This window comes from Halichoeres trimaculatus, unplaced genomic scaffold, assembly GCF_033239565.1.
Source record: "Halichoeres trimaculatus isolate MK-OKI-2021-1 unplaced genomic scaffold, fHalTri1.1 fHalTri1_scaffold_23, whole genome shotgun sequence".
Lineage (NCBI taxonomy): Eukaryota > Metazoa > Chordata > Actinopteri > Labriformes > Labridae > Halichoeres > Halichoeres trimaculatus.
In genome coordinates, this window is record NW_027437201.1 from 21,023,627 (window position 1) to 21,050,046 (window position 26,420).

Here is a 26,420-nt window from a genome sequence, read left to right on the forward strand (position 1 = left end):
TTGTTCAGTCTCTGTTTCTCTGACATGCACCGCACCTCAAATCCTTCCCTACAATCTTGGAAAGCCTACGCGCTGCCTTCAAACGCAAGCCATGCACACACACGCCCATCTGCCGCCTCCCTCTCCATGAATCCTGCCCCAAGACATGAGTTTACAAACCTGCGCTCTGATAGTCAGAGAGGGCGGCCCGGGGAAGGAGCGTGTCTGTTTGTACTGAGGGAGACATGATGGAAAAAGCTGTGATATATTTCCCCGGAGTTTAAACCACAGGACAGAACGAGGAAACAGATGGATGAAAACTGTTTAGTTCCTGGTTGTGACGGAGGATTGGCTCCTCAGCTGGCACAGCCCATGGAGTAATGTAAATACTTAATGCTGACTTAAACTGTGAGACAGTATATCATGCCATAATGGAGTCTGCCAGAGTCAGAGAGGAAGATGAAGAGGCCTCTTGTAGAGTCAACGACACCGTGACGTGCTGAGTAGATGATAATTTATGGTGCTGTAGGAGCTCTCCGCTCTTGGCCGCGTCTGCAGCCATCTTGGCCTTGTTTGGCTGCGGCACCAAGCCCTTCCTTTCCCTCATTTGGACTGAGCCTGCAGGAAGTCCAGAGTCCTGCTCTGGGCCAGACACCATCCATCCCTAATGGACCAGTCAGGCCAGGTCTGTTCCCAGTGTTTGCCAAGCGCTGTGGTATGCATTCATCGCATTAAACTCCGAGGTCACACGGAGGCCGTTTGCCTCGCACTGATTGGACACAAATTCACAAATTCCGGTGAGCTGCGGTTGGTGGAGCTGGGCGTTCCCGCTCTGCTGCAGCATTAGGGTGTGGCGTTGAATATTTATAATGGTCAATTTTATTTTATACTGGGTCCAGTGAGGAATGAGCTGGTTTACTTAAGAACAAGGATCTGCAACCTGTTGCTCCTTGTAGCTTAAAAAAAAACATTACTGAAATAAAGATTTTTTATTTTTCTCACACAGAGTATTGGTGATTAAAGACACTGACACTAAATAAAATCCTGTGTTAACATTTAGTTGAACTAAATCTTCATCCCATCTGTCAATAAAGCCTGCCACCGCTCTACTTCACCTCCTACAACATCAACAGCCCACCAACTTTCCATGCACCTGTGGCTAACCTCAAGTTTTACAGCCCTGGGAAGATAACTACATCTACAAAAAGACTAATCTGGAAGAAAATACAGATTTTAATTCTGTGTGGATGGATTCATTTAACTGACAATGTGCTGGCTAAATATACATATATGATATGGGGCAAAACATTAGCAAACAACAGAAAATATTGAGTGACATTATCAATACGTGCTATCAAACTGAGATATTCTTTCAAAAATGTTTAAAACTAAAAAAAAAAAAAAAAAAAAAAAATCTCAATTTTTTTTAATTTTGCCAATTTTTTTAAACGTTTACAACTTTTGCTAATTTTTTAAATCAGAAACTATTTGAAAAATTTTGCAACTTTTTAGTTTTATGAATTTAAAATAAAAAACAATGAGTTTGGCGTCATTATCAATATATGTAATCAAATTCTTTGTTATCAGTATTATTCCAAAAGTTTTGATTTCTTTTTTTTTTTTTTGCCAATTTTTTAAATTTCACTTTTTTCATAATTAAGCAATTATTCATTTCATGTATTTTTTTATTTTTGGAAATTTTGGATAAAAAAAATATATAGTGAATTTTGCAAAATCTGCAATATTTTTAAAATTTTGCATTTTTATATTTTTATTTACAATTTTTTTTCAAAATGCAAATATCAGAATTTTAAAAAGTAGAAAATTTTGCAAATTAATACAATTGTTCATTTTTTATATATCTACCAATTTTATAAAATAAAAAATAATAATATTTTAACACTTTTTTCAAAGTTTCTCCAAATTTTGGAAATTTTGAATTTCTTTAAAATTTTTGCAAATGTATAAAATATAAAATTTATTTTAAAAAAATAAGACATCACATGTGCAATTTAATACATTTCAGAAAACTTCTTATTAAGATAATTTTTCATGAGAATGTAACTAAATTTAGATTTTTTTTCATTTGTTTGTCTTTATTGTGAAGATAAAGTAGATTGTGTGGCTGTGGAATGACTTCAATCCAGTTGACTTGAGGTAAACTGGCTCATGCTTATAAATAAGCAGGAACATTACATTTTAATTTCTAGATAGATGCGGACGCATCGCGTGAAACTCTAACCCAAGGAATATTCAATCAGAGTGATTCTTGGGCCTAGCAGCAAGATATATTCGAGGTGAACATTTAGGAAGCGTCCAGCCAAGAGCAGAATCTCAGAAACAGAAGCTTCGATCGAAGCCTTGGAGCTGAACAAAGCTCTGGAAACTCCAACGACCACAGAAGGACAAACCCTCTCTTTTCTTATCGTCTCTTTCTGCCTTTCATCATTTTTCTTTCCGACAAGCGGCAGATGGTTGTTTTATGCTGATTAGAATTTCAAAATAGGCCTCCATCCTTTCACACCAGCTCCCCCTCCTCCACCCGTCCACATCTCCTCACAAGGGCAAGTACAGGTCAGGCTCCTGGATCCATCCTGAGGCAGATTTGTTGCAGCAGGTTTTAGGCCTGGCGGTTGAGAAATGACCTCACACCACACGTGGAAATGTGATGTTGTGTATGAGTTGGCGAATTTAAATTTTAGTTTCTCGATTGTTGCAGGCGGAGCAGGGTTTGTTTGACTTTTCTTTCGCAAAAACAAAGTTAGATGTTTGGTCATTTCCTCTCCAAACTGCCAGAACTTTTGATGCATTCATCTCTGAGAGGTGACATCCTCTGGTCAGCTGGAACTCTGCCGGTCGTGAAGGGATGAAAAAAGCCAGAGCTGCTGTGACATTACGGCATATGTGCCATGTTCCTACTTTGGCTAATTGACTTAAAGACCTTCTCTGTGCTCCCACCTCTGCCTGGTGCCTGTCGCTGCAGGCTAACGGCGAACCGACGCTTGAATTACTTACAGAACGACGTGCAAATGAGCAGGAGATGTTTGTGTGTGTACGTCGTAAAGGGGGCCGAGGGGCGGGGTGTGCGAAAGAAAGTGATTGTGAAAAAGAAACCTCCTGTGCGTTCCAATAATTACACAGCCGAGGAATGAAACGCTGCCTCTGGGGGGGCTAGCGTGAGACGCGGAGGCTAAAGAGCCAACAAACGAGGTGTGAGGAGTTGAGTTTTAAGAGCAGAGAAGAAGAACTTCCTCTATCTGGCTGAGACGACACAGTTTGATCAGATTTTGAACAGTTTTGTTTTGCTTTCTCTCTTTATTCCTTCTGTCAGTGCCGAATCTTTGGTCCAGGACCAAACCCACAAAGGATTGATGCTTTTCTCATCCTACGAAGCCACCCATAAAGACTCCTGGCAGGCAGCGAACATGGTGAAACAAATGTTAAAGACAGCAAAGTGTCAAATAACAGAGTAAATGTCAGCTGGGTTAAAACGCTGAGGAAATGCTCTGCTGCAGCCTGAGGCCAAGTGTGTGCGTGTGTGTTCGTGTGTGTGCATCTTCTTGCATTTGAGCGCCACATGTAATCTAGTAGTCCGATGAGCGTTTCATCCCCGTGCCAAAGCAAACCGGTGGAGCTGCAGCGTGCCCACCCTGCTCTCCACAGCCCCCATCCACTCTCCCTCACAGATGGTAGCAATCACCTCCCGAGGTGCCCGTCACTGCCGGCGCTCTCTCCTTCCCTCTCCATCCCTGTGTAACTGACTCTTGTCAGAGATTAACTCCTCGCCTGGATGTTTTCCTGCCTGCGACCTCTTCTTTTATTTCAGATCTCTATTTTTCTTTTCTCTGGAGTCAGCCGTTTTCCATCTCTCGTTGACTTCTTTGTGTTTTGCTAACAGTTTGCCTGCGAGGCCTCATCTGACTGAGAAAATACGCGGTTTCTGGCTGCACGCCGGTGTTGCTGGTGGCAGCGAGATTCAGAGGCTGTTAAGAGGAAATATACGTCTGTTTGTTATGAGTGCATGACAGCGGCTCTGCTCCCTTTTAACTGTGGTTTTTTAGCCTGCCACAGGCCGGCTGATAAGACGCAGTCACAATCATTCATTCATGTGTGTGGAATGGATGTTGTAGATGAACACACGGGGCTGGTATGACTAAAGCATAGAGGGTGTAAAAAGATGGACGGCTCAACACCTCTGCAGAAGTGAGACCTGTGTTGACTAGGGATACAACGATTGTCGTTAAGGTAAATCTTTTTTTCACAGTGATGTAAAGGCGTCACGTTAGCTCGACGTTCTTTTTTCCTTCATTGATTAACGGTCATTAAAGGCGTCTTTCTTCCACACAGCTCTCAATTTGATTGGACGGAAACTGAAGTTAATGCTACTTAAAGTTTAACAGTTTTGAAGACACATACCTTATCTTTTCTTTAGGTATCAACTTACCGTCTGCATTAATCGGCAGATTTAGCAAAAGAAAAATTATTATCTGCATCATATCCAAGCTCCAGCGGTCTCTCTAGTGTGACAGAAATTTACTTTTCCTCTTGTTTTCATGATCCACATCATTTTTTTAAAAACATTTTTAGGGACCTTGTCTGGCTTTTGACAGGAAATTAGAGGTTAAGCAACAAATTGCTACTTCTTAGCTTCCCGATTGGGTAGACCAGGACCAGATTGATTTACGGCACATCTAGGTCTCTATGACAACAACAGGCTGGCTGATGAAGTTTCGATTTCTTTATGATTTCTGTGATTAATTTTGTAGTGATGGTGGACACTGGAGCCTAACTGTCAGACAGAAAAAGGACAGAAGAGAAGAAGAAAGAGAAACAGGAGAGAGATAGAGCACGAGCTAAAGGCTAAAAGGGCTAAACTGTTTGTGCTAATGCTAATGTAGCAGTTATTCTGCAGTGGTCTGTTCAAACTTGAGAGTCTATCAATAAAATGAAGAGTGAGGTTACGTTAGCGCTGATTGGTAGATGACTGGCAGGACATGACCAGGATTCACAAATGTTACACATTACACATCTTAGAGTACCAGGCTGCCGATAGCGCTACATATACTCGGCTACTCACATACGGTACAAACTTGCAACATTAGCTTGTTGTCATGTTTCAAACCATAGCGCTACATAACTGTACTGAAAAATACCTTACACCTTTGTATCTGATAAAAAGTCTCAATTTATTTTAAACTCCTAATGCGCCATGTTTCTACTGACTATGAGAAAATGTACACATTACAGACATGTCTTAGAGCACTGGACCGCCAGCTGCGCCAAATATAGACGGTTAATTGTTGTCACATTAGCCTACAGATACGTCCGAGCACTGGGCTAATATATAGCCAGCTGCTACAAAGTTAGCTTGACGTCATGTTTCAAACCGTAGCGCTGCGTAACTGTACTGATAAATACCTTACCTCGGCACGTTGTATCCATATCCTCCATTTAATTCCAAAAACAAACACATGCCTCACTAAAAGTAATTTACGACAACATGCGGAGACTCCGTGCCACAAGGTGGCGATGGAGTGCAATTAAAACAGATCCTCCTCATAACACCTTTAACATCATGTATGATAAATTAAGCTTCGTAGGGGTCTCACTTTGTAATATCCTTCCTCAATTTACTGGAAAATATGTGATTTTAAATTTAGCTTTGTGAATCAGTAATGTTAGCATTAGAGCTTTATTTATCATTACTGAAGGTAAAAAAACAATTATTTACATACTTTCTCAACTGTTCTGTGTCCATTAGAAAAACTGTCCTCTTCACTTCTGTTGTGTTGTTGCTTTTGCAAATCATCTGACACCTACTGGCCACCGTAGAAAGAGATAGCGAGCAGCAGTGCCTGTCATCCACTACAAGAGAACGCTCGCTAAATCAGTCAATAACAACGTAAGCTCACACTGATCATTGTCGAAACAACAGTATGCTATCATACAACAACAAGCTACTTATAATGTGGAGGCCTGCTAAGCTAATGTAGCGTAGCTTCCATGTCTTGATAGTCACAGTGTTTTAAGCATGTGCAGCGCTGGTGTAACTTCCTGTTCTGTGCAGGTTAGCCAAAAATAATGCCCCAGCATAATCTTTGTTTTCAGTAAGGACAGAAACACGATGTAGCAGAGCTGTTACGATCAACACTTTAAACTCTGCCTGTCATGACAGAGAGTTTTGCTCCTACTGACTTGTGTGCTAATGTTTATTTCTTGGCGAGGCTGATTTTTAAGAGTTTATTTGATGCTAAGATGAAGGGATGTGGTAAAACAACTGGATGGAAAGAAGGCTGTGAGAAAGACACCTCCGTCTTCGTATCCGTTTCCTTCCTTAAGTTATTTTTCTAGCTCTGTTTCACTGCTCGCCTCAGTCTTCAATCATTACCCCAGGACTCTTTTACTCTCCAAACATTCCCATACCAGCCTGGGACACAAACCGGGAGAAAATCCACCGTGATGTCTGCTCGCGGTGATGCATTTACACCGTATGCTCCATCCATCACTTTCTATTTCTAGACCACGGCGGGAAACGCTGAAGTAGACCTCGTATGCCAAATGAAATCTGTTTCTACCTTGGATTTCTCTGATGACTTGATTACACAACGGCGGTCTGCTCCCGTCCCCCTTTTGATCAGGACTTCAGGATACTGTCTGTGGAAAGAAAAGAGAGTGACCGAGTCAGACGGAGACTGGAGGCAGAGGCGGGACAGAGATAACAATGTTTGGATGTGGGGAAGTGAAGCGGACCAGAGCTGAGGACTCAACTCTCCGCTGACACCAGGCCCCCCAACCTGGAAACCCGCCAGCCTAATCTCGTTAAAATCTCTCTGTGCCTGATGCCATCCAGAGAGAGGAGGGGAGGACGGAGGGAAGGATGCAAAGAAAGGGAAGAAGGGAGCAGTGAGTAAGATGGGCTCTCATGAGAGGAGAGTGAGAGTCAGAAAGAAGGGGGCTGGAGGGGTTTCTGGGAGGCTGGGAGAGGAATTAAGAGGACTCTTAGTTCAAAAAGACTCCCAAGAGCCGGCTCTTAAGCCCACAACGTGAGGCTAACCGCAGGAACCATTTAAGCGAGGGAAGAGGAGGGTAGAGGAGGAGAGAGGAGGGAAGAGACGTGGTGTCAGAGCTAGAAGTTAAAGATACAACTGAGGAAAAGAGTGAGAAGAGTTTTGGTGAATTTTGAAGGAAAAGGTGGAAGATTGTGGCGTAATTTCTACGCAGCAGGAAGCGTCATACAGGGTATTATCGTAGACCAGGGGTGGCCAACCTGTGGCTCGCGAGCCGCATGTGGCTCTTTGCCTTTCGGTGTGTGGCCCTTCCATCCATTCATTCAACATTGGGATCAGTATTGATCACTATTTGGGTGATGAGGGTGATACTTAAGTTTCATTTTCTCTTCTCTAAATGTGCTCATAGCTACCTACCTATCTAGATAGATAGATAGATAGATAGATAGATAGAAAGATAGAAAGATAGAAAGATAGAAAGATAGATAGATAGATAGATAGATAGATAGATAGATAGATAGATAGATAGATAGACAGACAGACAGACAGACAGACAGACAGATAGATAGATAGATAGATAGATAGACAGATAGATAGATAGATAGATAGATAGATAGATAGATAGATAGATAGATAGATAGATAGATAGATAGATAGATAGATAGATGGTAAGATAGATAGATAGATAGATAGATAGATAGATAGATAGATAGATAGATAGATAGATAGATAGACAGATAGATAGATAGATAGATAGATAGATAGATAGATGACAGATAGATAGATAGATAGATAGATAGATAGATAGATAGATAGATAGATAGATAGATAGATAGATAGATAGATAGATAGATAGACAATGAATCTTGGTTTGAGAATCGGAAATGTATTGATTTTCATTTTATGTCATTTTGTTTATGTTTGTGTTATGGTCTGACTAGTTGGCCACCCCTGTCGTAGATGGTATGATATGGCACACCCCTGGTCTACGGAGCATTTTATGGAGGTAGCAAAATGATTAGTGTGTGTGTAAATGTGTTAACAAATCCATAAATGCGCCAAAGTGAGTGTGGAGTGTTACTCTTACAGACAGATTTTCTCTACGCATTTGCAGATCACTCACACGGCATGGTTGTAGCAAAAATCACATTTACACAGACAGCAAATAGGGAGGCGTGGTGTGTGTTTTCAGGTCTTATAGAAAAAATACTGAGACTTTTCAGCCGTTTAAGTCTAGATATTTGCAAGTCAGTCTACACACACAAACAATTATGCTACCATCAAAGCACCATGGCATTTCCTGTTTGTCAATCTCAACATTTCAAACAGGATGTTTCTACTGGGGTTGCACGATATATCAGTATCAATATCTGTATTGGCTGATGTGTAAAAATGGACCGATATTAACTTATTGGCTGCCAGCCATTTTCTTTTTTTATCACGATCACGCCACTCTTTCTTTTTGAACTACCTCAACACATCATCTCAGATTGTTTTTAGTTTGTTTGTTTGTTTGTTTGTTTCTACCAATATCGATATCTGTAAATATCAATATCGGATTTCGGTATCGGCCAAAATGTTCATAGTTTTTACCATTAATATGTTTAATATTTTACTGTATTATTATTTTCTTTGTTGAAAGAGTGTAGAACCACAATGTACATGTCAGAGTTAAGCAACAACGTACATTTTCAACATTTGAACAAGCGCTAGGAGGAATGTTGGATCACATTTAAAAATGTATAAAATTGAAGTTTTTGTAGTTTTTTTATTTTTTTTTGGCGCACTGACTTGATGAATCTAAGTTTTTTTTTCTAGAGAATTTACATTTATGATCATAGAATTTTTCCAAACAAAATCTTCAGTGTTTTAGAAAAACAATCACATAGTCGTTGCCAGAAATCCTTCACAAATGGATCAAACAGGACCCTTTCTGGGGTTCCGTCAGCGTTCACATGCAATGAATCTTGGGATATGTAAGGCTAAGGAGGATTCACTGCGACACCCAAAAAGGAGGCCGGATTCATCTGTGATGTAATCAGTCTCCAGATCCAGCCTTCGTGGCAGCAGACCCTGAACTGGGACACAGACTGAGTCTTAGCTTTCGTTAGCGGCTCATTAAGACTCTAAAGCTGGAGAAGTGTTTCCACCTGTTAGAGCCGAACCTTTATTACTCCGCTCTTGTCGTTTGTGAACTTCCTCTGAGAGGAGGAGCTCACGTCTGTGTGTGTACGTCTGTGTGTACGTCCACACTATACACACGGCCTTGGCTCTAATGAGGAGCTAATTAACCGGGTGTTACCCCCGGTGCCCTGAGCAGGTGGCTGGAGCAGCCAGGCGGAACTCAGCCCAAACACACACACACACACACACATATACACACACACATGATGGCAGCAGACCATATAGCAGGGCTTGTTTGCCGAGCGAGGAGGGCACCCAGCGTGGGGAGGGTTCCAGCAGCTCTGGACCCCGGCCTGGACCGAGAGGGAAGAGCTGGTGTTGAGCGCGCGGCACTCCAGATTTCAAGGACCAGTTTTAGCCATGGGATTTGGGTTTTGCACAGGCATCCAAAATCAATTGGCTGTGCTTACTGGCTTGGCGTTGGTGGAGCTGAAGGAAAAATGAGGTTCGATTTATCCCTGACATATGGAGGGGAGCTGAGAGGAGGCGCGCTCCGCAAACACACGCGTTTTATTCGTCGAGCACGGTCTTTACGGGCCAATTTGTCAGAGCGCTTTTGACAGGCCGGCGTGTGAGTGTGTGAGCCTGTTCGGAGGACGCCGACTTGTTGATGCACCTGTTATGAAAGCTGGAAACGAAGCCTCCTGTCAATCCTCATTACCTGAAACACTCAGTTTGCTCCTGGAGGCTGAGAAACAAAACGCTCACTCAGAAGCGAAACGTTTGGCTGTTTTCAGGAGACAAATCTCCTCCTTTGTAAGATTTTCCGAGGGGTTTCGTACTCTTCTCCTGTGGCCTGTGTTTGTTGTTTGATTTCCACGACAACACCAGGATCCAGATTTACACATCCCGGACTTGGACGCTTGCTCATAAAGGAGCTGCGTTCACTCGCTGTCGCCCACACACACATCTCCTGTTGTTTTAACTCTCCCTCCGACAGATAAGAGTTAGCAAGTGTTTCCAACGAGGCTTTGATGTGTTAATGAATTGAAAAACGGCCTTCAACGGTGTTCGGTTATCCCCGCTGAGCCTAATTTGGGCGGGTGGGCGGGGGATGCTGGGGTGTTACAGGTTGGGGAGTTGGTGTGTGTGTGTGAGTGTGTGTGCGAGCACTTCAAAACAAACCCATAAACATTCCAGGATCTTTGGGCAGCTGCAGCTCTGAGCTGGAGTTAACAGCATGTAGGCTGCTGAAAATACACACACACAGACATAAAAACACCTACTTGACACCGTTTGAGTTTAACTTATTTATTTTTCCTTCTGGATCTTGTTTCAGTTTCAGAAACAACTGTTTTGTACAGACGCAGATCCCTCCCTTGCACATGAAAAGTCTAGCTGCTGTAAACGTGCGAAATCACTCAGAGGTTAAATCCTGGCGCTTTCTTTACGTCCTCCACACTCCGACACATCCTCTCCTACTTCAGACTGATCTTATTGCACAGCTGTAAACGGAGAAGATGCCGTCAGAGCGTCGTTTGGTGCTTCAGCAAAGGAGAAAATGTGATCCCCGGCTTTCATGTTCTGCTACAAGGTGTTAATGGACACAAGTGCTCACAGCTGTGTGTGTGTTTGAGACGCTTGATCATAATCGCAGACTCCCCCCACCATCCACCACCCACCACCCTGCTCTCTCCTTCCCAGCAGCCCCTGCAGCTCACCGGAGCTGGTGTGTTCTTCGTCACATTCCCCTCCTTGCAGAGGTCGGACAGGCTGTTTGGTTGTTCACATGCAAAGAGTTGCAAGATGCACACGAACTGGAGAATGTGTTATCGATTGAGCGCAATTGTTTTATTTAAACCAAGGACGTCAGATAAGCTTCCTCCAGATCTACTCTTCAGGGTCAAAGGTCAACCCACAACTTGGAAGTACTCATCCATAAGAGCACTGAGCCTCTATCGTCCAAAACATGAATCCGTACGAGGAACAGCGTTTCATTAGGGAAAGAATTCCATAAAATCCATAATAAGCAGATGGAAGTGGGAACAGTCTGGGAATGTGCTCCCCCTTTTTTCCAGGGTCAGAACCAGGGAGAGCTGGGCCTCTTTTCCAGCCTGATGCCAGGGTTTCCTCTCAGCGCGGACGCTGCTGGCTCATTACATCCCATATGTATTCAAGTGGTCGTCCTCTGCGGTCGTTAGCAACCATTTATCTGTTTAAGGAGCTCATTTAGCATTGGGCTCATCTTTGAGCTGAGTATCACTGCAGAGCTGGAAGTGGCTGCAGCAGAAGTTTCTCATAGTCAGTTGAAACATGGCGCATTAAGAGTTTGGAATAAATTAATAAATAACACATAACAAATTTTCTTTGTTCAAGTCAATATTTTATCAGATACAACGCCACAAAGTTAGTATCTATCAGTGCAGTTACTTAGCATTACAGTTTGAAATGTGCTGTCTGTTAAATGTTGATGGTAGAAGTGAGACATCTAGTGTTTAAAAGTGGTTACTGCACGTTTTGAGTTTATTTATGTTGCTCTGCACATTTTCCTTTTTTCTTCCTGTTGGAAAAAAAAAAACGTTTCCCTGTGAGTATTTTTGCTTTAAGAAGCTCACTTCTGTTATTTCTTGAAGTGTTTATGATGTAGTCCTGCGATGAAAGTCGGGGATCTGTTTAGATGTAAGCTAGGATCGATTTATGCTAACCGTTAGCATGTCTATGTAATTCGCTATCTACGTTAGCATCGTGCTAGCGCCATATTTTCTTTAGCGTTTTGGATACTTAAAGAGACTTTAAATAAGTTACATGAGTTGGAATTTAAATCTCTTCTGTCAAAATGATATTCATTTCTTTGTGTGTGAAGTTTCACAACGTTTTTCTGAGTGAAACCTCAACCAGAAGCTTCTGAATCTGAGTTTTCTTGGAGAAGCTGTTATATAGCTGCCATGCTAGGAGAGCAGGGACAGAATAGTACGTTAGTAGTGTATGTGAGACGTGTCTGTAATGTGTAACGCTAGTGAATCCTGGTTATGTCCTCCCAGTCATCTACCAAGCAGAGCTAACATAACCTCACTCTTCATTTTATTGATACAGACCACTGCAGAATAACTGCTGCATTAGCATTAGCCCAAACAGTTTAGCCCTTTTAGCCTTTAGCTTGTGCTGTATCACTTTCCTGTTTAGCTTTCTTCTGCTGTTCTGTACTTTTTTTGTCTGACAGTTAGGCTCCAGTGTCCACCATCACTACAAAAATATATAAAAAAAAACAGCTCTTATACTATTGAGCCAGTTAGCTTAGCTCAGCATCACCAAACAGATAGCCTTTATCGGTAAGACTTTACTTTAGAAGTCCGCAAATTTCATCGCACTTAGGTAATAATCAGACAAAGATTTTTCTTATTTCTTTGAAATTACCCCAAAATTTCATGAGAATTAGCCATAACTTCTGGCCAGATTCTGTTTTGCAGTGCGCCTGTACTCGCAGTGTCAAGCCTTGTTGTATCATGTAAAACAGTGGTCCCCAAACTATGGCTTGGGGGCTGGATACGGCCCACCCCCACATTTTGCCTGGCCCTCTGAACAATACCAGAGGCGCATTATGATTTTTTTTTTTTTCAGTCTAGCCAAGTGATTGAGACTTACACATGCGTAGAACGTAACTTTCTATTCCAGCCTTCTGCAGTTTGTGCCCTATCTGAAACCCCTCCCTTAAAAAAAATCCTGTGATACAGCCATACTGGTAGTGAAATGTGTTTTGCTGGTAAGTATTGTATCACTTAGTTCGGTTTCTTAGCCTGCTAGCTTTCTGGTTTTCATAGTGAAGTTAATGAGAGAGCTATTAACAGTGGTGTCTACAAGAAAGTCAATATTTCATGGTCTTTTTTTCTGTGAAAAACCTAAAAATGGTTATTTAGTTATTATTTACTTCATAAATAGTGTTATATATTTCATTAGTAGTGTTATTTATTTTCTGATTTTTTTTTCCTGTGAAGATCCCAGGAAGGGTTATTAATATGTGTGACTTTCTGGGAAACAATAAATATTTACGTTTGGACACCTCTACGATCGTCACACTTTTTTTTTACAAACCAACCCTGGCCCCCCATCATAGAAGGGAAAAGTTGTTTGGCCCTGACGGAAAAAAGTTTGGGGACCCCTGATGTAAAACATTATCGGCCTAATCATAAAGTTTATCATTTTACATGTGATCTCAATTATGCATATCAACAAACTGGGTACTAAATAACTTGGTGAAATTAAATAACAAACAGCTAACTATCAACTGCTTATTGGGAAACTGAATTATTCACTCCACATTTCAAAGGTAATTATCAGAGGAAACAATGAAGCTAACTTCTGTTTTCAAGAACTAAGCAGCTTTTTATCACCTGCTTCTCTGGAAACAGCAGAAATGTTGGGATACTTCCAAAAACATTTCAAATAAATCATTTGCTATTTGTCACCTTCTTACCTTTGATTTGGAGTAAATTTCAAAGAAACTGAAAAAACAGTGACCTACCAATTGTGACTTGTGACAATAAATTTGGACATTATTTTAAGTAAGTTACATGCTAATTTTAATGAAATGAGAAAAAAAAAGTCTAATTATTACCTAAGAGTGATGATATTTGCGGACTTCTAAAGTAGAGTGTTACCCCTTAATCTGTCCTTAAGTTTCTGTTGGAGGCAGGCTTCAAAAGCCTGTTAAGCCCCACGTTAAAAGAGCCACATTCAGCTGATTTAAGCATGTCTACTGTTTGGTCTGTTTAAATTGTAAAACACATGCTAACGTCACAGTTGTAACAACAGAAATGTGCCATAAAAGGAGCAAAGTGCTGCAAAAACACAAAGCGTCTGCACTAGAGGTAGACCGATATATCGGCCGGCCGATATATCGGGCCGATATTTGGACATTTGTCTCTATCGGCCATCGGCCGTATTTTCTTTTAAAAAGCCGATTTTTGATCCGTTGTATAAAATGACGCAATTTTTGATCAGGCACAAAAAAGATGAGCACCTCAAACTTGTGGAACCACTTGGATACATTACATACTTTTGTTCAGATTATATTAATAAGTTTAAATTTCTTTTTTGACATTTTAAGAAGAGTGTTAATGTTTACTACTGCTTGTTACACTGTGTGTTTACTCAGACAAAATATTTCATTGTTTTGAAAGCTGAATAAATGTTCAGAGGACTGGACACGACTTGTTGTAATAGATTTCTTTTAGTTGCTCAGAAATTGCTGCGTTTCACAAAAATGTGATAAATATATATTTATTTAACAATCGCACTGAATATCAAATTGGAAAAATCGGCTATGCATATCGGCATCGGCTGCCCAAATTTGGAAAGCATCGGCATCGGCCCCCAAAAAACCCATATCGGTCGACCTCTAGTCTGCACAAAATTTCTTCAAATGCAACTTCAAAAACATCAGAGAATCAGAGAAGTGACACTTTTTCTGCTTTATCTACATTAATAAATGTTAAACTGTTCCTCCAAGGCAGAAAAAGCTGCACAGAACGTTCAGGCTTTTGTTAATTGCCCTGTTGATTGTTAGCACAGTGAGCATCTGAGCCGATCTGCAGAACACATTTTTGAAATAAAGCGTTTTTGTCAAACTGAGGCCAAAAATTCAATATCAGAAATGTGGAGAGAGCTTCCAGAGCTATTCGTTCTCATGACAAGCAGACCCTACGCAGTATACAGGCTACTTAAACAGTTACACATGCTCTAACAACCGCTGAGAGCTGGGCTGAGACTGCAAATGCTCCAAAAAGAAAATAAATGTCTCAATCAACATCGTCTGCTTCCTACTCATCGCTCATCGTGTTGCATGCAGAGCCACACAGAAGAGTCTGTCACATCTCCAGCCGCTCTGTCTTCACTTACGGCCCATTGTTGTGTCTTATCCTGCTGTAAACTTCCATTGTTAGCATGTTTTTCAAACACAGCCCTCTGGATTAAAGTAATTAATATCACCCTGGATTGTAATCCTTTAATAATCCCTCTGTACTTTAACTGTTGATGCTTTGGGTCAAATCGCTCTGCTGTTGTTTACTCGTTTCTAATTTATCCGCGGATAACTCTGAACTGGAGCTGAGCCGGGCTGAAGTGGTCTTTGAAGCCAGGGCCAAGTCTTCAGGTCCGCAGGTCTGACTCTGATTTAACCAGCAGAGGGTCTGGATCAAACTCCATCTTACGCAAACACGAAGGGGCAGCTTCGCAAACGTAAGCCCCACATGTGGAGAGAGCGGACGGGGTTTGTGGATCTGAAGTGGGACTGGGAGGAGATATAACCTCACTCCACACGTCCCATATATCGCAGATCGCCTCATTTAGGAGACAGCCCGCCCGAGCCCGTCCCTTTATGTGAGCTGCTCTCGCTTTTAATAGATCTTAGGAGTTTTACTCATCAGTGATTCATGAAATTAACGTCCCTCTTTCCAGTGATTAATAACTAATGGGGCTGAGAGAAGCTGGACTCATTAATTATGAAACGGAGAAAATGAGCTCTGCAAATATCACTTTTGATTGATGAGCTCTGGAATAGCAGCCAAGCACCGAGCCGCGGCGTAGATTATAAACCGCTCACTGCTGCCTGATAGGAAAAAATCCCCCGGCTCCCTGAGCCGCACATGGACGTATGTTTCAGCGCAGACGCCATGTGAGCGTTTAATCCAGGCTCACTTACGTTTCACCTCAGAGAGGACAAATACCTACATTACGTATGTCATCACACGAGTGACGCTCTTAACCCTCCTCTTTCTCTTTTCAGCGTGCAACTGTAACCTCCACGCTCGGCGCTGCCGCTTCAACATGGAGCTGTACAAGCTGTCAGGGAGGAAGAGCGGAGGGGTGTGCATGAACTGCCGACACAACACCGCAGGCCGCCACTGCCACTACTGCAAGGAGGGTTTTTACAGGGACATGGCCAGACCCATCACGCACCGACGGGCCTGCAAAGGTAAGCTGCACCACAGAGTGCTCCACTTACAGGTCTGTGCCATAGACTTTTACCATTGTACGGTTTTGAAGCCCAAATTCCCCTGTCACGTGTGCCGTATGCAGTAGAAACTGAGGGATTCTGGGAGAATCTGAGTGGAGTTGGGTGACTAAAATATATATAAAATTTTTCTTTCAAGAGTCTAATCTCTTCTTGACTCTACCTCTCGACATATTTTACAATCCCCGAAAAAAATACACAAGAACAGCAGCAGTCAATCATCAATTAAACATGCCGCAAAACCTAATTTTTAACCTTATAATTAATTATTATAATTAATGAAAACAAACTTTTCAGAAAAAAGAGAAGACTTGAATAGACAGCCAAATGGTATCTTCAAATCACCACAACATTTCTACGAGGTGTGTGAATTTTTTAAAGTTTGACCACAGCCCATCTGGAATGACTGGGAGATGGATTTTTTGACCGATACTACAGCCAGCCACCAAGGGGAGCAGTTTTTGTGGCAACCTCACTTTGAGCCGAGTAAGATGATGTCCATTTTTTTAATTGTTTTTTTTTGTTTGTTTGTTTTTTAGTATTTAAAGTTTTAATTGAATTTTTCCGAAAGCTGGCACACGGCACGCTTATTATTTTTCTTCATACAGGAACAGGTAATATAAGATTAACAATTTTCTCTGGCAGCAGACTCAGCACATTATCCTCAAAAAATAAATAAATAAATAAATAAAAATAAAAATAATAAATTAATAAATAAATAATTTTAAATAAATAAATAAGAATGTAAAATAAATGTTTTAAAATAATTAAATAATAGTTTAAAACAAATAAAAAAAATAAAATTAATTAAAAATAATTTTAAATAAATAATAATTTAAGATGAATAATAATTTAAATTGATGGACATTTTTATAATCAAAAAATGTGTCATTACTCTTCATTTCTATTCAATATTTGAATGATAATTAATGACGGTCTGTTAAAATCACTGGATCAGTCTGAAAACGAAGAAACTGTATTTCTGTGGAGTTACTGAAACTTCTCTTTTCGCCGTTGGTGAACATAAAAAAAAAGGTTTACACCTTTATTTTTCATTCATTATAGTTAAAATATTAACAAATATATGAGCTAAGTTTACACAAAATCTTCAAACAAAAAATGTTTGATCTGTTTCTATATTTCTTTGTCAAAGACCCTCAAGACGACCAAACCAGGGTAACGACAGTGTCAGTGGTGACGGGTTAACTTAGGAAAAACAGCAATATGCGCTCATAGGTAGTCTAGTTTTCAAACGATCAGCCAAATTGAGTTTTTCTGGAACATGTATGGCCTAGCAGTCTAGGTCGTGCTCCCGCCTGTCACCTCACACTCTATCCACTGTCCTCCTCTTTCTGCCAAAAAAAGCCAAAAAAATTACTTATAAATGAAAGAAGTTCAGGCTTTTGTTTTCAGTTTGTGTCTGTTTTCGGTCGATCTCTTGGTGTATACCCACAGTAGGGGGTCATCTGTCTCTGACGCCACTGTTTTTGGGGTTGCAAGTTGAAGGAAATACAACCCCACCCCAAAAAAAAACAAAAAAACAAAACAGGGTTTTCTTCTGGCCGGGGCCCCCTTTGGAAACCAACAGGCAACATTTCGTAATATGTAAAGAAATGTCAACTTAAAGCAGGTTTTTTCTAACTTTTAATTCACTTTTCAAGGTTTTTAAGAGCTCTGTTAAGATGGGATACTCCTTTCTTACATTTATTCAGCAGTTATAGACAAGGGAAGTGCCTCAAAGTTCAGTTTTTTAGAACGCTTAATGACAGGCACAAAACTGGCAGGTCGATACGGGTCATTACATCATCATGGTGAAGTTTCAGCCATGATGTTTGTTTAGGTATAATCTGAAATATGTGAACCCAACAATAACAGCACTTTACGTCTTGTATGTTCAGGATGAATGGTTATAAAAACAACACTATATAAATATAAACACTATAAAAAACTCCATTCTATTTTTTCACCCTTGTGTTCCCTGGCGGCCCCCCCAGGGTGCCACTGCCCCCACTTTGAAAACCACTGCTCTAATCTATCAAAATGATAAGAAGTCATCAGATTTTTCCTTTAAAGGGAAAAATAAAAGAATCAGACACTTCTGTAACCGTTTCCAGCAGCTGTAATCTGTTTCTGTCCGCGTCCTCTCGAGTTATATTTGAGAGCGTCTGGATCAGTCCCATTTTAATTCATAAATAGAGCATACTTGGTAATATTCCTCCAGGAAGTGAAAACGATCCCTTTGTTTAATATGAATCAGGAATAAAGTAGCCAGTTTAATATTTTCTCGTACGAAAACGTCACAGATTATGACTTTAAGTTCTGTTTGACTCTTCGTTTCCTCTGGATGTTTAGAGAAATTTCAAACACAAGCTGACTGAATTAATCTGATTACACTAATACTTCAGTTATTATGTCACGTCTAAGAGACTTTTTTAAAGTTATGATTGGAAACATGCTCGGTTATGCATGTTTGGATTAAAAAACAGACTTCACCACAGCAGGGGGAAATGAATCGATACTTTCCCTGATAGTTTTCTGGCCATCCTGCTAAAAACACACAGCATACTCACTTATCCAAGGCTTTCCTCATGGAAAATATATTTCACATCTTTAATATTTCATTTGTAGTGAAAGTATTTCTCTTCTCCTGCTGGACGCTTTGCAGGAACACTAGTTTCCTGAACTTGTTGCTCACTCAGGGTAATATTTGACTCAACGGCAGCGAGGTGGTTTTATTTCACTCTGCAGCTCCAGATGAAGGTACAGACTCACATCCAGAAAAAGTTGCCAGCGAAGATCGTTTGGTTGAAATTCATGTCAAGAATCTCCCACTGGCTTCCGCTCAGTTTTCCTTCTGCAGCCGACCCGAGAGGTAACACAACACCAGGAGGTTAGAAACAGCACGTTATTGGTTTTGCAAAGCACTCGAGCAATTCATCACGCACTTTATCGTGGCTTAGTCGCATGCTTTAAAGTTAAGTCATTCGACCTGAGCGCTGAGACAGATATCTGCCTCCATCCTGGCTGGAGATCCGTCCTGAGACGTGCGTCCTCCTGCGCAAATTGTTCCCCCGTTTTCCATTTCCTGTAGCACCGGCGTGCACGGTTCCCTCTCGCTCTCACACGTGACCCCTGACGCTGCAATTTGTCCTTATCAAAGCCCAAAGATCAGGTGGTAAACAGTTTATCTCCCTCCCTCCCTCCCTCGCGAAAGGCCCCAGATGTGACGGAAATGAAAGCAAACGTCCGAAAAGCCTCCGCTGAGCTGCCGGCTCTGTGATTGATCGGAGCGATCCCGCAGCCTTTCCAGGAGCCGTCGTTCTCTCCTCTGCCTCGGCTTTTTCTCTCTGCTTTCCTCCTCCAGCTCCTCCATCTCCTGTGATTGTTTATAACCGCCGTCTGCTCTTCCCTCTCAACTTATGGTTTCTCTTTCCATGGCTGATTCAAGCCTCAGACCTTCCTCTCTTGGTTTTGATCTCCTCTGTGTTTTATCTTCATGTGTGAGGGTCAGGGAAGAGGTCACGGCTGCAGAGGGGGAGGGTGTCGTGTCTGAAATGGACTTGAAACAATAAAATACAGGTGTTTTCCAAAGGTGAGACAAGAGTGTGGAGAGCTGAGCGGACAAATAGGCCACGTCTGTTTCTGATCAAATCTGCTCCGACAATAAGAGCCCAGACACTCTTTTTTTTTTTCCTGCCATTGCCAACACCACCTCCACAAAGACAGACGGGAGAAATTTAAGATTAAAAAAGTTGTATTTCTTCAGGTATCACTCATATTTTGTAGCTGACTTTGGTGAAAGTTTCTTGAATTGAAGTATCCTGAACAAATCATTGCTGTGTCCGACAATGCAATCTTTATAGGAAGATGTATTCAGAGTTAAACTCAAAGGCCACACAGAGGACAAAAGCCGTGAGGTCACCGATGGGTTTTAACACCAAATTACAAAGGAATGTCAAAAATCTCTTTATAAACAAGGGTTAAAAATACGACACTCCAACGGTGTCACCTGCAAACAACATATGAAGCAGGCCTCGAAGGTATTTCAGGCCATGTGTACCCACCCATGCAGTTAAAGTGGGCAAATACCTGTCAAAGGACTACAAATCCCAGCACAAGTCTGAGGGCGCAGAGGCTTGAAAAGTCATCAACCTCTGAGGACGTTTTTACTGCTGATTAACGGCTCGAGCTCCTGCACATAAAACTTCAGAAAAGCAGTTCAAGGAGGACGGAGATCGACACCATCACCCCGTCATCGTCCAGACGCCTGTAGACCTTTAGATCAGACAGTTTCTGGATGTTTAGTGAACGAGAACAAGTTAGTCACAGCATCACCCACACCTTGTCCTAATGGGATGAAACCATACGATAGCTTTTGATGCTAAGTAGAGATAGACTGATGTGTTTTTTTCAGGACCGATACCAATCATCGATATTCAAGGAGGCCGATACCAATATTGGGAGCAGAAATTCATTTGCAGTAAAAGTGAAAATACTGGTGTCAGAATTTTGAATAATACAAATAATAATAGATGCCTTTAAGCATATGTTAATTAAACAGCCGGGTTATAAAGTTTAATGAACACTTAAAGAAATAAATAGATCCCTAAAGTTTTCTACAGGACATCAAGTTTGCAAAAAGTGTTTCTGCCTGTCACCCATCAGATGGTACAGTGGGGCCGATACCAGCCTTTTATCAAAGTATCGGTGCTCGCGAGGCTGCCGATACCAGCAGCCAATACTCAAAGCAAAAATATCCCAAGTGGAGTAAGTCCTCCTCACCAGTAGTTGGTGCTACTTGCTGCTGTTTGACACCACGGCAAATGTGTGTCATTTCCTGTTCAGACAACATGAATGATCCAGGGAGAGTTAACGATTAAACTGTTTTACTTTGTTAGAAAAGAGTAGGACTTTATTGTTATTTTAACAAGCACAACAAAATTAAAGTCACAGCACCAATCAATAAAAAAAGTAAGAAAGTGTATAGAAAGTGCAAAAAGCTCCATAAGAAAATAGATGCTGACAGCTTGTCCATCATTGTCCAGTCAGCCAGCCTCCACCTCCACAGGGTACAGGACTGAGCTTCTTCAGCAGTCTGTTCAGTCTCTGTCTCCTGGATCCTGTCTGCTCACAGCAGGTGAAGCTCTTCCAATGTGGCGTTGGTGTCTGGTGTTAGCTCCTTTAGCCATGTCTGTGAATAGCATGATGCTACTCTGCCCTCTGGTATTCCCTCTGTTGCTAGGTTAGCACAGCTAGCTCATCCATCTTACTGGAGATAGATCTTACGTTCCCAATAACGATGGATGGAAGGACAGGTCCATGTCGTCACTTCTTAGCTCACACCTGAGAACCTCCTTCTCCTCACCTTGTGGGAAACATCCGGCCTTGCACCAGTTAGCACTGACATGCTACAGGCTGCTAACAGCTGATATCCCATGTGAACAATGCAGCCATGGTTACATGTAGGATCTCCAGACAAACACAGGAGAAGAAGTAGTAAGAATATCGCTGAAGACCCAAAAAGTTTGGTGTCCATGACCAACAATGAACCATACAAAGTAATGATCCGCTCCAAATACAAAGATGATGAAAAAGAGACAAAAAAAAAATTCAAGAAACGGACAAAGAGAGAGCTGTTTGTGTTTTATTTTTGACTTAATGTCAGAGTGACTGTGCTGTCTTTGATCAAAATGAATTTTCATACTCGTACTGGTATGGGTCTGAAAAAGAGTGGTATCAAACATCCACACTAGAGACAGGATAGTGACTGCATCAGAGCCAAATTAAGAAAGTTTTAAACTGGTTTCTTATCGGCTGTCAAATTCACTAAAGAGACAGATACTGATATCCCTCTAAATGTTGAATATTGGTACCGATAATCGGCTCAGCTGAGTGGCCACATGTCTCTGACAGACCAACTCCAGACTTTGTTCTTCCACTCCAGAGAGAAACAAACCTTCAATCAGGGCAGAGTTACTGTTATTGATAAAAAAAAGTCTTTTTTCAACTCTTAGCTTCTCAAAGTCGAGTCTCAAAGATTAACCACAACTATGTGTAAATGAATCGTCAGATGGGTCTCGTCCAGGTTGTCATGCTCATGTAAAAGCACCAAAAAAAAAACAATAGAAACAAATGGACACATGCAATCTGAGGGTAAAATAACCTCACGATAGACGCACATACAAAAGAAAATGCTGGAAGCCCATCTTTGCATGTGTTAATGCATTTAAGCCGTTTCTGCAGCACATTCCCCCTCAGATGGTTGATTGGTCTGCTAGGCCACCGTACTCCTAAGCATGACTTAAAGGCCAAACACCATAAATACCAGAGATTCTTCAATAATCCATCAAGTCTGAGCGACTGTGGCTAGATCTGGCTCTGTAATAAAAGTACCAAGAGGTTGAAGCAGCAGAGGATCCAGAAACCACTGTTCAAACCGACCCTCATCATCTGGGTCCAGCTTCTTCCCCCTCCAGATGTGTTCTGACTTAGGTTGGGCAGAGACTTTTAAAAAATGTCCCCAGAGCTTAAGTTTCCCGGTTGGGTTTGCGTGACTCAAGCGGTGGGGATTTTGCACGGACGCTGGAGCATCAGATTTACGTCTCGGCTTCAAACGGAGCGCAGCTACTTTGACACCTGTGGACCGCTCGGCCTCGCCGGAAAAAGGCAAACGTGTTTCTGAAGATCTGAGCCGCAGTTAATCCCCTTCCCACCCCGCCGCCAGACACACACGATCACTCTTGGGTCAGTTTCAGCCGTTTAAAGCCTCCCTCTGCCCAGTCAACAGGTGGTAGGGTCCTCAGGCTCCCCCCTCTGTTGTAAGAGCTCAAAAATGTCCGGTGCAAATAAACACATTCACAGTTCCGTCAAGTGGCTGGAAGAAAGCGTGGCATGTTCGCAGCTGCCTTCCACTGGCAGGCTCTGCAGCAAACTGTTGGGTTACAGGGTTTTTCCCCAAACTGGAACTCGGCCTTTCTTGTCTTTTCTTGATAATCTTGGACAATTACAGCTATCGTGTTGCAGTCGAGTCACTATAAGTTTAATCATTTGTTCTTGCTTGTGCCTGTTTTTCCAACAGAAGAAGCAGCAGACCAGCCAGACAAACTACTAAGTGACGGATGAAAATAAATGTTAGTCTTTTGTTTCTTCTTTTGCAGCTTTGCTTCAGTTTAAAAATTGGTGATTTTTTTTTAAATTTTTGCAATTTTTCTAAGGTTTACAAATTTTGATTTTTTTCCCAATTTTGAATTTTCAGTTTTTTTTATTATTATATGAAAACTTCTCAAAAATTTTTGCAACATTTGAAAATTTTTCTGAATTTTTTTTTACTCCCAATTTTTGAAAAAAAAGAAAAAAATTATAAATATGTCAAATTTTGTGAAAAGTTATTTCAAAGCTTAAATTTTCTTTAACATTTTTTGCAAATTTTTGAATATTTTATTCTATTTATTGCATTTTATAAACAGTTGGGGGAGTTGTTTTAAAAAAAAAAGTCTTACACTATTACATCACTGATAGAATCACATTAATTTTATATTTAAAAAAAACCTTCCCTTTAAGATATTTATTCACTACCTACTACTACTAATTATATGTAGAATTTGATCTTCTTTAACATCTTTATTGTGAAAATAAAATAGATTTTGTGGTTCCTGAATGACTTTAATCCAGGTGAGCTGAGACAAAATGGTTTCTTTAACAGTAAAGGTTGCAGACCCCCAGTCTAACCCATCTCTGGTTTTCTCTCTTACCGCCTGATGTGCTGCTTCACCCCCTCCCTGTCATCCTCTTCTAGTAAAACTCTCTGAGAGCTTTGCACCAACACGCCAGCTCTTGTATTTAACAGCTCTTAAAACAAAAAAAGACTCATGTTGCTTAAGAGGCTTAAACCAGGAGAAGCCATAAAAGATTTGCCAAAGCGAGGCGACTGGAGGATAACTTGTTTCTGTTGGCGTTCTCCGGGCACCAGCAGAAACTTTCGGGAAGTGAAGAAACAGCGGGGCATGTGTCACCGTCCAGAAGAGATGAGGACAGAGGTGTTTGACTCGATCTCTAACTGTGATGCTCTAAATGCAAAACCTTTTCCTGGTTCCTGTTGTTTTTATTACAATCTGCTATCAATTTCCTTCCAAGACAGTTTTTTTATTTCAGTGCTCCCATCTACAGAAGTTTATATTTTTCTTCCTACCACGACACAAGTTTGATCCAACACCCTTTTCTCTGCATTCATTGGCAGTTAACCATATCTTTCTCTTTCTTCTTCCACCAGCCTGCGACTGTCACCCCGTTGGCGCTGCCGGCAAGACCTGCAACCAGACCACAGGCCAGTGCCCCTGCAAGGACGGCGTCACCGGCATCACCTGCAACCGCTGCGCTAAGGGCTACCAGCAGAGCCGCTCGCCTGTGGCCCCGTGCATCAGTGAGTGACTCACGACTACTATCCATCAGTGTTAAACTGAAAACACTGTCTCCAGTGGGTCAATGCACAAAACTGCAAAACATCCTGATAATGGCAGAGCATTCACACAGTTAGCATGAAAACAGTTATATCATGCTAATTTTATGATAGCACTGGTGTTGTTGCTTGTTTACCACATCAGGCTTTTAATTTTCTGCCACAAGCTTCCATTTCAACGCCTGGATTATGAAACTTCTCCATGAGCCAAGCATGTGTAATACAAGACTACTTTCCACCGCCACGAGTGCCAGGCAGCGCTGGCAGAGACGGCACATAATCACCAACCGTGCCGCCCAGTGTCGTACCGAGCTGTGCCACACTGTGCCACATGCTGCCATGTTGTTCCTCTCACACGCGGCTCACGGAGCAGATGGCGTACGGGTGAGAAGGAGAAAACAACTGTGGTCATGGATGGCAAAGTCCGCTCATGTGATGTGCGCTGAAGTACACGCGCAGATTTGGATCCTTTTTGAGTGCTGCTAATGAAAACTGTGTAGCCCTTAGACCCCATGACAGGAGACAAGTCCATTAAGCAGCCAATTAGTACGATGGCAGCGATCCTCTCATCATCTGTCGATGAGTGGCTTCGAGCAGCTGTGCCTGCCTCCAGAAAGCTTCATGACCTTGTTTGTTTTTGTTGGCAGGGCGTCCGTAACGTCAGAGGGACAACTGCTGCTTTTGCCTAAAAAAAGCTTTCCAACAGCCCCCCCCTCCCTACCTCCCGCCAACACACTCCCACTCACTTGGTTCAAGCCCTCAACCTCCAAATCCAATCAAAAGCAGATCCTCTGGGTGGATGCTAAGCCGGCGTTCCAGTAACTCTCTTTGCGGTAAAAGCCGGTTGTTAGCATTAGCATTTGTATTGGAAAATTGCATACGATTAGCAGAGATGTCCTGGAGGAATTCCATGAGGCACTTTTTAGAGAAGCCAACGGGCACGGCTCGCTAAGGGAGGGCTGCATCTGTCTCAAGATGATCCAACCCAAATTGCCCCTTTGCCATCTGTCCATCTGTCTGAGCATGCCTGTATGGAGATTGCACAGCAGAGTTAACCTAGCATCTGGCTAATCTGACGCAGCCACCTTCCCGTTTGAATCAAAGTGCCTCAAAGAGTCCACCCTGCCTCACATGCAGCAAATGTGCCGGTTGTGAAAGACCTGACCTCACCACATTGGCTTACTCTCTAAATCTGTGGTGAATTAACTGGCTCTGACCAAAAGCTTAAATGTGGTGCTCTAATCGGGGACGGTTTGGTCTTACAATCTCTGCGTCTCTTTCAGAAACATGGTGAAACCACCACATTAGTCTCAGGAATGCGTGGTTTATGTGAGCCTGTCTTCCCTCTAACCACCAATAAGCTTCGCCGTCAGTCTGTCAGTGTTTATCTAGCATATCTGCCTGCCTCGCCCCATGTGTTTTAATGTGCGTAACTGACGTACATCACAATCAAAACCTACTGAATGACACGCCTGGTGTTTTCTCCCTCTGCCCTCAGTGAGCTAAGACACTTTAGCTCTGAACACTTCTCTTAAACCTGGTTTCGTGGCTTTATTGCTCCAGTCATAAACCAAGGGTCTTCAACCTGCGGCCCTGTGACTCAATTGCAGTGGCTCCTTGAAGCTTTAAAAAAGTATAATTTAAATAAAGAATAAATCCTCATCCCATCTGTCAATAAAGCCTGCCACCGCTCTACTTCACCTCCTACAACATCAACAGCCCACCAACTTTCCATGCACCTGTGGCTAACCTCAAGTTTTACAGCCCTGGGAAGATAACTACATCTACAAAAAGACTAATCTGGAAGAAAATACTGATTTTAATTCTGTGTGGATGGATTCATTTA

The 26,420-nt window shown here is 41.8% G+C and overlaps 1 protein-coding gene and 1 long non-coding RNA gene across 4 annotated transcripts in view; one reads left to right on the forward strand and one right to left on the reverse strand.

The window, feature by feature from the left end:
* The window catches only part of ntn2 (netrin 2), a 68,149-nt gene that overhangs the window by 28,602 nt on the left and 13,127 nt on the right, over nucleotides 1-26,420 (forward strand). For all 3 annotated transcript variants that reach the window (XM_074663887.1, XM_074663888.1, XM_074663886.1), the window contains exons 3-4: nucleotides 15,892-16,080; nucleotides 24,389-24,538. In XM_074663887.1, the coding sequence (XP_074519988.1) occupies nucleotides 15,892-16,080; nucleotides 24,389-24,538 (339 nt within the window). The remainder of the gene's footprint in view (nucleotides 1-15,891; nucleotides 16,081-24,388; nucleotides 24,539-26,420) is intronic.
* The window catches only part of LOC141785533 (uncharacterized), an 87,997-nt gene continuing 68,165 nt past the window's right edge, over nucleotides 6,589-26,420 (reverse strand). The window contains exon 3 of the long non-coding RNA XR_012597531.1: nucleotides 6,589-6,633. This is a non-coding gene — a long non-coding RNA (uncharacterized LOC141785533). The remainder of the gene's footprint in view (nucleotides 6,634-26,420) is intronic.